General features: G+C 35.5%; 1 protein-coding gene across 1 annotated transcript in view; it reads left to right on the forward strand.

The window, feature by feature from the left end:
* The window catches only part of LOC150091061 (dual oxidase-like), a 299,603-nt gene that overhangs the window by 8,515 nt on the left and 276,269 nt on the right, over positions 1-14,819 (forward strand). The window contains exon 2 of the mRNA XM_090381506.1: positions 13,033-13,194. Within this exon, the coding sequence (XP_090237632.1) occupies positions 13,033-13,194 (162 nt within the window). The remainder of the gene's footprint in view (positions 1-13,032; positions 13,195-14,819) is intronic.

The raw sequence follows: 14,819 nt of genomic DNA on the forward strand, positions 1-14,819 counted from the left end.
CCAATGTTAAATCTCAGTTATTACTACTCTTCCCATCTGCCTAATTTTTTGCTCTAATATTTCTTCGGAACTTGGCGATGACTATTTTAAACAAATTCTTTGAAGGATCCACCTCGCAATCTGGAACCTAAGAGCTCGGCCTTATTTGTGATCGTCAGGTCGCTAAGATCATGCTTTCATTACAGCGTTCGGTGTTGCTCACACTTCTACAAGCTCCTCGGACGGTGTCGAATAATGCCCTACAAGTTCTAGCAGGAACCCTGCCTCTGGATCTTTATATCTCCTACAGGGGTATGATCTACAATCTCAAAAACGAACCTACAAAAGAAACAAACAAAAAACGAACCTACGAACAGAATAAAAGAGGAAAAACGAAGACCTGGAAGGAACTCACCGCTGTTTGGCAGCAAAGATGGGCTGAAAGTGAACACGGTGAGGTTACACGAAGATACATTTCAAATGTTGAATTCGCATCATTACCCACAGTCTCAAAATGGTTTGTGCCTAGCATGACTACATCATATTTAATGACTGGCCACGGATCGCTCAGGGCTAAACTCTTCGAAAGGAGTCTTGAGCCTGATCCTTTCTGTCACTGCGGAGCATCTGAGACATCGCAGCACGTTCTCTTTGAATGTAATGATTATTCGAATGAAAGACAGGTACTGCTGAGTAAAATAAATAATCTCTCAGAAAATAATGTACATTTGCTCATCGAAAATTCTGATGTCTTCACTACATTTCAACAGATCTCTGCGGCAGTTTTCAAGAAAAGACTTGCGGCTAGAAACTCTACTGCGGAGTCATAATGATCCAGATTAACTCACTTTTGGGAAGAACATATCGGAAGATAGCCATCGACGCAAGAGGAAATGACAGGTAGACCCCTTTCTCCTCTAAGTGATGCTGGATGGGATTCCAAGAAGCTCACGTGTATAAACGGGCCTAAATTATTAGGAAGCTAACCTCGAAGAATTATAAATAATTGCTTAACGTACAGTTAAGAATACCCATACTTCTGCGCACCCCAACACGCTTCTCTCTCATGAAATCTTATTTAAAAAGAAAAAATAAATAAATAAAATAAGATCTTCTCCCCATAGGATGAATTCTGCAATAATCTGAAATGCCATCAAGCCAATTGAACACAAAAAACTCCAATTTCTGCTCTGTGACTGATAATTTATAGCTATACGTATAGAAAAACCTTCTGCAAGAACGCTAGTGTTACTGCGAGTGCTTTACTGCATGCTGGGAACTTCCTCTCCTGCCTAAAGCTCAGGAATACCGTGTGAACTTTCTACATGGAAATCGCATCGAGGAACTTCTATCGCCCAATACTCTACAAGCTCAGATTCTACCGGGGAAGAAATTAAATGAGACAATATATTTCCTGAACAGTTAGACTACTGGACAGTCTTTACAATTGTATAAAACAGAAATACATGTAACTATTGGTAAGTAACAACTAATATTGCTGTAAAAACGACTGTAAATAATTTTCAAATTCTGTTGCTAGAACTGATCAGAGAGAGTGCTAAATCTCACTGTAATGTAAATAGTGCAATCAATGTTAACAGTTTATTTCCTTGTTAATGCTAAACTTAATAGGATAACTGATATATAATGCTACTGATAACTGCAGGTCTCTTTAAAAATGTTTGTCTTGGCTGTGTGACTTCAATGGGTTTTTGGAGCTCCAGCCTTGTTTTTTTTTTTTTTTTTTTTGCGGGCTCCCAGGCCTGGGCAGCCTGTGAGCGGGATAGCGGGGACCCACTGGTATTGCACTACCTCCAGTGGGTGCGGGATTTCGTGCACTTTGGCATGTAAAAGGTTAAAAAAAAATAAAATAAAAAACCAGGCCTGGCTACTCGCGCCTGGGAACAGGCACCAGACAGCAGCTGCACAGGTATTGGCTGCTCCTTTGCAGAGGTCCTACATTCAATACGGATCCACTAGGTGGAGATGGGCTATGCCTAGGGGCCACCCTTGATACCAGGACACACACACACACACACACACACACTAAGATCATGCAATGCAATTCTGATTGTGAAATACATTTAGGCGTCATTGACGTTTATGACTACAAGTCCCGATTCATAAATTGAGCCGCTGAATCCGATAGATTCCTCTTATTTCAAGATATATCCTTTAGCTAGCTGAAATGTAATACCTTGTCATTCATGAGGTATTGTATCCCCTTGTTTCGATATTTGTTAATGATATTCATAAAGGTATACAGTATTAGGTTTCATGTCAAAGTTTTTTGATGATAAAAAGGTTGGGAGAGTGGTAAATGCTAACAAAGGTATTTTAGTTCAACGAAACCGTATAAAATTATTTTTAGTTGGTCTGAGAAATGACAGTTTTATAGTACAGTAAAATCTCGCATTAGCGGACTATGGAAGACGATAGTGAGCAATTTCCTTCTCCCTGACACTCTGCTTTATTATAAAAATATTTTAACTTTGGCTGAGACCATTAGACTGAGACAATAATATCATCAGGTCTCATAAGGACGAAAAGCTTAGTTCAGTGGACGTGGTTCATTAAAGCAAAGGTTTACTATAGTAGTGGTTTACCAATACTGTACTGTAAAATTTGTTATGTTCTTCATTTGGTTAATAGTAATTTTTTTTTGGAAAATATAGAGATCAACTCGTACCTTTTTATAGGAAGTACTTCGGCCCGACGCTCACATCAAATTAATCCAATTAATACATTATATAAAACTAAATTTATGACACGATATTATGGTTTAAAATTGTTAATATCTATGGGTTTCTTAAAAATAATCCTGTATTCAATTTCCATTATCTATTCGCTGCCAAAAGGAAGAGCAAAGCGAAGCCGATGCACATCAACCCACTAAAAACTTCAATTTCCAGTCCGTTATTGCTGGTTGGTTTAGTTTTTAGTGGGTATCAAGTGCATCGGCTTCGCTTTGCTCTTCCTTTTGGCAGTGGGTAGATAATGGAAATTGAATACAGGATTATTTTTAAGAAACCCCTATATTTTAACAATTTTAAACCATAATATCGTGTCATAAATTTAGTTTTATATAATGTATTAATTGGATTAATTAAAGCGTCTGGCCGAAGTACTTCCTATAAAAAGGTATGAGTTGATCTCCATATTTTACAAATAGTATTTAAGTAGGAAGGACTGAGCTTTTTGCTCATATATATTTGGAAAGGTTAATAATAATATAGGCATCCCAGACTATCTTATTTATCTGGGAAGCAATAAAATTAAAATTGTTGATTTTTTGTATTTTAAAGTCTAGATTTTTTGCGACTGCAAAAAATCCAGTCCAGATTCTTGATGCTAACAGTAAAAAATTCGTCGCCGGTAAGGATTATAGGCGACATGCGCCTAGAAAAACATGTTCATAATATATCTGTATATGTATATCTGTATATTCGTATAGTATAGAAATGTCGTCCGCTTTATAAATGGGGAAAAAACACAACATTCTATTTTAATTGGTCCATTTGTGCTGCTAGCTTTACCCCTCTATTGCACTCTACATGTTTGGTATACTGTAACAAGGCTATGTATATATAGTTCATTAATACTGCCTTCCCGCCAGTGTCTGGTAGTAGGCAATATTTATCCATTCGAAAGTTTTTCAGTAGTGAGTGATATAAATTACAACACACTACTGGATCTTATGCAATCCAAAATTTTTTTAATATTTAATTGATTCCAGTTTTATTTTATGTACTACTAAAATTTTGTTATTAATACGCGCAATATAATATTAATCTTATTAGCGATAACCCCCCGTTACACATACTTCTGGATGCGAGTGTGTATGAGAGTGAACTGGTCTTAAAGAAATATTCATTTCTTTAAAACCAGTGGCACTGCTTGCCGTAATGGATAATATTGTATGAAGCCTTCACTCCTTCAAATATTTTCAAAAAATAATAATAAAATAAGATAAGGTAACAACAGTCCTATATAAATAATTTTATTTTTTACTTAGATGCATGCATGACAAATAAGAAGACTTTTGTACGGATCACTTTCACACATAATCACTCAATTGTATAAGCATTGTCGCAGCATCGCAGAAATCGGTGTCAAATGCGTTCAACCAGCAAACGTCAACGTGCTGCACTTCGCATGGGTTGCAAATTACTTGCAAGCCAGGTGCTCCTTTAGAAGTCCGAAGGGATGGAAATCATTTGGTGCGAAGTCGTGAGTAATTCAGATTCTACCAATCGTAGCTCTGGAAAAAAACTTGCGGGTGCGGTTGGCAGCCATCATTAGAAAAGGCATTTCACCAAATATAGTAATATTTGGTCCGTATACTTTGTATAAGTATCAAATAATAAAAGTATACTTTGTGTACTTTATTATACAGTGCTCTGAATATATTGCTATCATCAAAGAATTTGCGTTCGAAAGTTTCAGTTACAGACGCACACGTCTGGTGCAATAAATAGTTCAATATTATTAGAGTAGTATGGAAATACTACTTCAGTAAAATTAAATAGGTGATGCTTATATGACGAATAACTCTTATTTCACCAAATTTTCAGATAAGTTTATGATGTTCGTCTCCATTTTATAAGATAAGAAAGAATCCTTTTCTGTTTGGCTACCACAAATAAACTTCATTTTGTTAGAATACGTTGAGACCTGCGTTCTCTCTCCCACCATTCGTTAATCAGCATTCTTTATGGAGGAGTGAAACATTAAATGCCCGGAAGAAAGCACTACAGCTGTATTAAATGCTCTTTGTTTCTTCATCCGAGTAAACAAATGAAAAGCAAGGGAAGAATGATCAGTCACTATAGAGTAGTTTCCCAGAATTCAATGAAACAGTCCTTTTGGACTAGTTGCTTGAAAACTAATGCACATAAAATATTCTGGCTTCTCATATTTTACATATAGGATGTGTTTACTACAGTAAATAATAAAACGTTGATTGGAAGATTACAATATACGATTAATGTAATTTTTTCTATTGAAGAATCGGGACTTTGATCGTTATTGCCTATGAACACAAGAGATTTTGAAGTAATAGCGCAATAAGATATACAAATCACTTTATTGACAAAAATATATAACAGACATTTAATAAACGGACACAAATTTCTGTTTACGACAAAATTTTAATAAAGAAACAAGATATCTGAGAGAAATTTGATAAACTGACACGAAAAAGTGATACAAATATTTAATAAACAATAAAAAATGGCTGATAGCGGGATGTTAGTCTAAACTTACAGACGAGATTTGTATAAAAGATTTTCTGCCACGGTCACCCTTCATGTGGAGTCTTCACAACTTTCACAATGAGTTACATCGGTGTTGCATTACTTGAAATAAATAACACTATTAAAAAGTATAACTGCAAATTAATTAAAGTAAAGCATCAAAACGGAGGGCGTTTTTATAGTATTGCAATGTCATAAGAGGTTGAGCAGGCTCCAATCGGTAGCGATCTAGCAAAACAATTATTATGTGAGAGAAGCCAGCTAGAATTTGAAGCGTGAACTTGAAATTAAAAACACCATTCAAGCTTCTTATCCAGTTGAAATTTTAACTTGGATAACTTGAATTAGCTACACATAGCTATTTTTTTAAGAGTTATAAACCAAGATTTAAATAGAGAAAGGGAAATGGAGAGAACTCGACTATGCCAGATTTTCCGTAGAAACCTTGGTTTTTACATAAAGGTCTTCAGTAATTTTACTATAAAGCTGTACGGGAAATTTAAAAATACATTAGTGGAAAAAATAATTTATAATTTATAAAAATACGCAGTGGAAAAAATAATTTATATTTTCAGCGTCATTTATCGCTACAGTTATGAAAAGACAACTGGACCTAAGTCTAAATTTAATAAAAAGAGCTTTTATTATCTCTTTTTTGCTGCTGTAGTAGATGTCACTGCATTAATATATGCTGTATGTGCAGTATAATGTGTTAATCGTCAGAGTAGATGACTGAATGGGAATTAATTAGAGATAAATGGCATTGCACTTCTCTTATGAGAAATGCTGCTTATCTGTAGTGCAACAGTGGAGAACTCATTGCAATAGCCTCACAACATGAAAGATAATGCCATTCTGAAAAAGAGCATTTTCCATTGCGGGCTTCGATTTTCGTTAGCTGGCTTTATTAAATCGTCAGGTTTTGTCACACCTTTATTACTTTGTGAAATTAGAAATAAAAATGAGAGTTGTCTGTTTATTTATGCAAAGGATTTATTCTTTGACTGATCTTATAACGTTTCCAAAAGGATGAAACTCAGTAAGGAAGTTATTTTTTGCTCAAGCTAATATTAATAAATATCGATATTGCAGTCTACTTTCTCTTGGATAGTTTACTTTTGTTCTTGCTGAACTTTCACCTGTTGACAGTTTATTACCTTTCCATCAGGTAAGGTATTTAGCAATTCTTTGCATGTTGTATGACGTCCGTGGTTATTGAACTGAACCAAAACATTCTACTTAATCTCGAACACCTTTCTTCTGACTGCAAGGCACGTTGCATTCATATAAAGTTTCAAGTGATGTTCTCAAATGAATTATGAGAGATCAACTTTCGGTCTCCCCTGGACGAAGCTATTTAATTAATGGCGTTGCGTGTCTCGACATCCCCATTCCCAGAATGGATGACAACATACTGACATCAACCCTCATTATGATGATAAATACGTAATTCATCAACATCAAAGAAGGAACGGGGAGTAATATATGTGTACTACCGAGAGGATTAAAAGTGTTATTTTTACTTAAAATGGTTAGTTTAACAAAATTTACTCATTAATTTGTTTTGACAGCGCTTTGGCAGGACAAATGTAGGAACCTTTCAAATTAACTGACTTTATAATAGATGCCCACGCTGTAAGGATGTGGTGAAAGGAATTGTTGGCACCTGGAATTAATATGTGATCTTAAGGACGACTACCACTAGGATTGTTTTTAAAATCAATTAGTCATGTCATGCATTCTGTCTATTGTGAATCGCAGTGCACAGCTGGCTAACTCATGTCACTTTAAGATTCCAGGTAATAAGATGAAAATGAATCACTTCCTGCGTTTTAAAATTCTTTATATATCTTATTGGCGAAAAGCCCGAATGAATTTACTTACTTATTCTTACTAAGTCTCCAATGAACAATCTTTAATTTTCATTGGTACCCTATAATTCCTGTTTATTATACTAGACTTTAGTTATATCATTTAGCTATGACTATAGAAAGAAGAAAAGGTTGTATTAAAGTAAAAGACGTACTTGGGTAGACAAAACCACGGAAAACGAATTGTTTGTAAATTCGAAGTTAGAATGATTACAGTCTTGCCTTACAGAGAAAAAAATAATAATTTTATAAAAATAGTACTGGTATCCTTAAAACTAAATGGTTAACTAGAATTTGTCAATTGTATGGTACCGTTTAGCGTGATTAAAATGAAAACATGAGACCAGAGAAAGAGCTGAATTAATGGAATATTGATTGTCATCGAGAGGTGAAGCCTCTACCATCGTTTCTTTTCTTTTATTTTGTTTAATTTTCACTTTAGTTTTCTATTTCATAATAAAAATAATTTATTTTTTTCTCGTAGCTACTGTTTTCGATTTTTATAATTATTTTCTCTCTCTCTCTCTCTCTTTGGATCTTCAGATTCTTTCTAATCATTAATGGGTTATAAGAGTACAATGAAAGGACAGTTAAAAAATGAAGCCCGAAGTGTTTTTTAAGATTAATAAGATGGTTGCGTGAAGATTAGCAAAGAAAAAGAGAAGGGGGTTTACATCACATAATTTACAGATAACACCTAAGAAGCATTATATATGTAACCCAAACCTTGAGAACAGATGCATCTTCTAACTAATATTACAGATAAGTGTTGTCAGACAGAACTTATAACAGGGCTGTTTTTCACAACAAACTAAATCTAGGGAATGGTCTTTGGACCCCTAGGGAGAGGTGAATTTGGCTCGTGTACTCTCAATAATCTTATCGGCTTCTATCTCGTACCTGCACGTGATCTGGAGTGACACCGTGGGCCAAAAGTAGTCAATAATTACATAATTAATCATGCTTTAAACTATAGCCTGGTTAACAGGTTTGGACAGCATGAGGACCCGGAGCCTATAATTGGCCAGCCGGCCGATGTTCCAAGCACTCTAGGATGTCCGTTGTTCAAGGGTGGTTGTGGTGGATAAAAGAGCAGCATCTGCTAATGACCTCAAAACGTCCTTATTGACGCTACAGGTGTGTTTTCATATAAGAAAGCTTTTCACATTATTGAACAGACAGTATCATACATGGGGTTAGGTTTGTTTTAAAACGATATGCTATTGTTTTTAAACAACTTTTATTGTTTTTAAACAATGTTCAAAGACAATAGAAGTTAAAAACAGAAGTTCAGTCTTGATGTTTGGTGTTCCTTTCGAGTTTCTTATACTGCGCCTCAGAAGGGTGAGGGATTGTAGATGGATACTGTATTAAGACTTAATCTAAAAGTGTTTGAAATAGAGAGAATGACAGAATGAACGAAATTATTTTGCTTAATCGAGCAACTTTAAGGAACCAGAGGGTTTGACTGTTATTAATTTCCAAACTCATGCTTTTCCATTCTGTCATACCTCTAATTTCAACATATTTGGAGCTGTGTTGGTATTAAACCCAACATTCTGTATTACATTTCGAAACTCATACAATACAAAATGTTGTACATTTTGAAACTTAATTTTGAATCAAATACAAATGTATTCTTACTCTACCGACCTTATCGTTTGTAACATTTTTTGACTGTACGGCTGGTACAGGAGACACTACAAATGCAAATGAAACGCAACATTCATGTAATACCTACATTCATTTAAAAGCCTGCATTTAATGTAACATAAGCTACCCGAAATAATCCTAAATGTAGTAAATCTTAAAATTATTATTAAACAGTAGCAATCTCCTTTAAAGCATGAAAAAGGTAAACTGCAGCCATTATCAATCTACTGCAGGATGGAAGCCTCCTTAACAATTCATGTTGAGGGAAATGGACCATAATCTGCCATGCTGGTCCAGTGCGGGTTGGCAGATCGACCATATTTAGCAGTCAAGGTCTTGAACCCCGGTCTACTCAAAGATTGTGTGCTACTACACTCCCGCTCCTGACCACTCGACTACGGAGGTTTGAAATTCCCTAAACAGGAAAACTATAAAAATGAAAGCAGGTTTGCCAACCTGTTAAAAAAGGTTATTAATCCTCGCAACGAAAATCTAAGATGCCTTATTCTCGATAATTTTGATTCATTTTCTCTTCCATGTGTATTATCAGCGTTTAAAACTCATGCTTCTCCATCCTTTTGATACCTGCGATTTCGTTTCAGAAAAAAAAAAAAAAAAAAAAAAATATATATATATATATATATATAAATAATATAAATAATGCATAGCTTGATATTTTTGTTATCAAATTGAGACAAGACAATGTTAGGTTTTTGGAAATATTTAGGAAGTAATCTTTATTGAAATAGATAATAATAAATAAAAAAAGTACATAACTGTGCAGTGTTGTCCTTAACGGCCACAAGACCAAGGGTTAATAACGAAAGGGGGAGGGAAACTGAAGTCAAGGGTTATTAACATAAGTACAGTATATCAACAGAGATTATTGTATTATTTATGCAATTATTTATATTTAATTGAATTATATTTATTATTTTTATTTAATTGAAAATATTTAAAATAATAAAATAAAAATGTTTAATTTAAAATATATATTGTATTAAAATGTTTTTATTTAATTATAGTTATATGGTTTATGGACTAGGGATACTGCATATTTTGGCAGAAGAAATCCAACGACCATAATGGATACATAAATTAATTGAGAGGATGAGAATAGGAAATGAGTTACCAGACGGGAATTGGAATTACGGAAAACTCAAAGATATAGGAAAATAAAAAAGTACATTTTTTTTCTGAAAATCTCATGATTTCAACGCATTGTTGAGTAGCCAGATATATTATATGTGGACAGCATAAGAGTGTTTAGAAAGTCATTCAAGGTAGCGCGAGCAGCACCTAGACAAAGCTTATCATATAAATTGTATGTATAAAAAGTAGAAGAGGTATATTAAATTATAGTTATATGATTTATGGTTTATATATATATATATATATATATATATATATGTCCAATCCAATTGATTAGACAAGATGTAGTAACAAACCGGTTGCAAAGAATAATTTTGACATCTTATACTAGATTTCACAAGGGCTTTAAACAGTGTTCCACATAAAAGACTGCTGTACAAATTTTAGCAGTGTGGCATTAGGAGCAAGTTACTGCTATGGATAAAGGGACGTTGATGGGCGAAGACAAAGAGTCGTTATCAGTGGGAATTGCTTTTCATAGACTACTGTTGGTAGTGGAGTTCCTCACTATTCAGTGCTTAACCCATTGAATTAGTGCATATTTCTATACTTGTTAACGATATTGATAAAGGCATATCAGGCTGAAAGCGTAAGTTTTCAGATGATAAAAAAGTTGGCAGGGTAGTTAACGTAATCAGGGTATGTTATTGCAACGATAATCTAGAAAAATTAGGCAGATGGTTCAGAAGTGGAAATTAAAGTTTAATGAGACTGTTAGTAACTCTAGATATATCCCCCACGTGCAAAATTTAAAATACTGTGCCGAAACTATAAATCAACGTAAGTAGGGAACAAGGTGTGGCATCCACACCACGCAAAGGAATTCCGCCCATCAGGTGATACTAGATATTATATGACTCTCATCAGACGGTAAGATACCACCACTTTGATTTCGTGTAGCTGAAGTCACTAAAATCATTGTTCATGTTCACACAAAACCGTCATCATATCTTCCTTTCTTCCATCATGCAATATGTATCTTCTGAGGAGTTATATCAAAAATCCTGGCGAGAATATTTTTTTTCCACATTTCGAGATGCATAAGGATCAGATGGTTCATAATCTTGCTGCCTCTACCATGCTTGCAGCTGTGACGTAGGAATCAGAGTAATGTGCATATTGGGGGAAGGGGTACTGCCGAGAAATTTTATGTTAAGGATCTAGGTATACCTTACTGCCTGGATGCCATATATAATATTTCCTCATTTCATGGAAAATATTCCTCCTTACCCTCAACTTTTACTGCATATGTATCAATGTGCGTATCACGAATATCAAACCAGTGGAACAAACGGATCTGTGCAAAGAACTAAACCTCCCAAAAAGTCTTAATCCATTTCTGTTTTTTCCATTCCTACCTACGAAGTGACAAGCCCTACTTACTTCAGAGAGAACCTCAATTATTGGTTACTTTAAGCTGTTCATCTCATTTGTCCTAATTATTCACAGAGTGATTCCTTCCGCTCTAAAGATTAAGTACTTAAGTCAATTATGAGCAACTTTCTAATTTGGAATATTCTCCTTTTGATTTCTTTTAGTTTAAAATCTATTTACTACACTGTCATTTTCGAAGTTCTACAAATCACTCTGAATTTTTTTGACCTCCTTTCTCTGAAACTCGACTTTCTCCAATAGTACTTTCTCAGCTATTTTTCTTGGTGATTTTCATATTCACAATTCCAGCTGGCGTTAGTTTTCTGATTGTAGAGATTGTATTTTGTGATGTTGAAACGTTTGCTGTTGCTAATGGCTTTATACAACTTGTTTATTTACCTATTGGAATACTAGACAATACCAACCACACGTCTGGCATGATCTTTCCCTCACCAGTAACTCTTTGAAGTGCTCACTTAATGTTAATTATCCTATAGATACTCGAGCTCCTACCATACCGAACGCATCCAATTCCGAACGCAATCAATGTGCTCCCCTTGGTTTTCGGAGAGAAGATAGCAGAATTGTGAAAAATATTGATGCCATCCAAGTCCTGATGGACATCCTCCGCTTATCCGGGTTCTGATGGAAATCCTCCGCTTATCCAGGTCCTGATGGAAATCCACTTATTCTTAAAAACCTATGCTCCAGAGTTAACTCCAGTTTTGTGTTGCCTGTTTAACTTTATTTATTCACTTGTGTTTTTCCTTTTTTAATTTGAAAACACTTTGGTAGGCTATTGAGGTATGGAGATTGGAAAGGCCATAGCAGGTCGACAATTCTAGATATTTGATTTTCGTTGCACGACACACGTCAGTGAATACAAATAACCTATGGACTGGAGCCACATCACCAATTAAAAATGTTCTTGTTTATACTCCGGCACGACCACCAGATCAGTGGAGTTTACAATAAATCAATCAATAGAAACGTTAATCATATTTAGCAGTCACAGGCTTGAACCCCGGTCCACTCTAGAGCGTGTGCTACAGCACTCTCGCTCTGACCACTCGGCTACGAGATGCTGCGTCATAGGAAAGTAAATGATCGTTCAGTACAGTAATGTAGCTACACCAGCCTCGCCTTTTAATTTAATGAATGAATCCAATACTGCCATGAAGATATACTCTTCATCACATAGTTGAATTCATTCACCACTATGGATCCACCAGAACCTTTCACTATTGGAATCAAGCACTCGAGGCTGTAGACCTCATGCTATCGCCATATGTGCAATCTCCCATTCATTGAGAAATTCCTTAGCTCAGCAGTCTGTAGCCTGTGTTCCACCGGACCCAAAAATGCGCGTTGTCAGGTGTTATTAACTGTTTTCATACAGCAATCGGTTACACTTCTATTCTGACGACCTCACTGAACTCTGTACGCTATTTGTTCGCCATTCAATAATACACAGACACACACATACAGATTTATTGTAGTAATAAATCAGTTACATTGGCAGTCCCCAAGTGTCAGAAGAATCGAGATTTGATTCAACGTTCGGTTACTTAACATAGTACTTAATAATATATCCTGCTAAGAAAAGTGGTCTTTGGTTTAAGATTCTTTTCTGATAGAGACTGTAGAGAAATACTGTACAGTATTTCTTTTGATAGTACAGTATTTCTTATAACTTTTGATAGCTTTCAGTGAAATGAGGTTTACAACTTTAGTTTGAATTTTTCCAGAAAGCCAGCTTACGAGGAAGGCTCCGCCATCTTACGCTGATGGAGTATACATGTTAGCGGGTGAAGATAGACCAAGCCCTAGAATTATTAGTCAAACTCTAATGAAAGGCATAGATGGGCTTCCATCCCTCCGGAATCTCACCGCTCTCTTTACGTTTTTTGGTAAGTTGCTGTGTGTTTTCTTATTGAATTGTCTCCTTAACCTAAGGCAGTTGAGGAGTTTTTTAGAACTGCTGAGTTAGCTTTCATATAGTAATGTCAAAGTCAAAGAGCACCCATTCTGCTATACTATCATAATGGCAATGCATTTTGAAGTGAGGAATGTAATTAAATGGGTCTACTGTTTTGCTTTCGCTTGCAATAGGTAGCAATTTATTCTTAGCCTTGAGGTGCGGCAAGCATTCTTCTGTGCGTTTAAAGCAGTTTTTTTTTTTCACTTTACAACAGCACAGTGCACATAACTATTTATTATATCCCAATAAATCTTACGAGGACACATGCACGCAATCTTTCAAACCAATATTCAATGTCACACTTAATTTTTTTATTATTATTATTATTTTATTTTTTTTTTTTTTAAATTTTGTGTTTTCGAATTATAATGCAGCCTGTAAATAATATCAAAAGATTTCAAGTTTTAATCCAATGCTATTTATGTTTATAACAGTTATCTACGTCACATGATAATTGACAACTGTTGTCAGGTGCCACGCGAACTTTATGGAAATCTGGTTTATCTTGTGAGTAGTTTCATTGTTCGCTTAAAAAAAGGGCAGAGATAAAAGTTCATTGCACGTTGCTAAGATATGTTGTTAGTTCGTAATGGATAATTGAAACTGTCACGATCCGTGTCTTAATAACTCGTAAACAACAATTGCGCCTTTATCCCCATTTAATAAAATGCTTTTGTTGGATTTGTTATAAAATGAGAAAAGAATAGGAAACGTAGACGCTGAATAATGATAACCGTTTTTGAGTTTTATAAAAAGAGTACAATTAATTAAAGAAGAATTTTGAAAGTATTCGAGCGCTTGTAAATAAAGAATGATCATAATTTTTTTTTCACAACATATCTTTGTTAATCATACACATTTTGTTGGTCCGTTTGAAAGTGGTTCCCATTTTATGAAATGCACTTCAACTTTTCCTCCATTTTTCAAAAACATGGTGGTAGCTGTGTTTTGACATGCGTTTGAGAATGGTCCCCGATGTCTTTATAACTTCTGACGACTGGAAACGTTTTCCTCGCTGCTCCTTCTTTAACTTTGGAAATAAAAAATATCGCAGGATGCAAGGTCAAGGCTGTAGGGCGGATGAAGGACACAGTTGACATTAATGCTGACTAGGTACTCAATGACTGTATGAGCAATGTGAGGTCTCGCATTGTCGTGATGCAGCATCCACCCACCTGCGTACAGTTGTGGTGGCTTGCGGCGAGTGTGATACTGCAAAGTGGGCAGTACAGTTCTGTAGTAAGGTCCCGCAATAGCCGTGTGACGTGGCACAACATGCTTAACTATTCCTTGAATGTCAGAAAAAAAAAGAAATGGCCATAACCTTTCATGCAGAACCCACTTTTGCCGGCGTTGGCAGTGATGCAGAATTCCAAACAGAGTTTTATGGTTGCTTACTCTCTGGGTCGGGGATGAAGCGATGTCTCACCCCGTATCAGAATCTTACCAGAATCTTGTGCAGAATCTTACCATCTTCAGTAACCATCCATTGAAGTTCCTGACAAAACCTCCCATGCGAACTTGTTGTTGTTCGGGTGAGAGTAGTCTTGGAAC

This window comes from Mastigoproctus giganteus, chromosome 1 (assembly GCF_048544385.1).
Source record: "Mastigoproctus giganteus isolate SK-2022 chromosome 1, ASM4854438v1, whole genome shotgun sequence".
Classification (NCBI taxonomy): Eukaryota; Metazoa; Arthropoda; class Arachnida; order Uropygi; family Thelyphonidae; genus Mastigoproctus; species Mastigoproctus giganteus.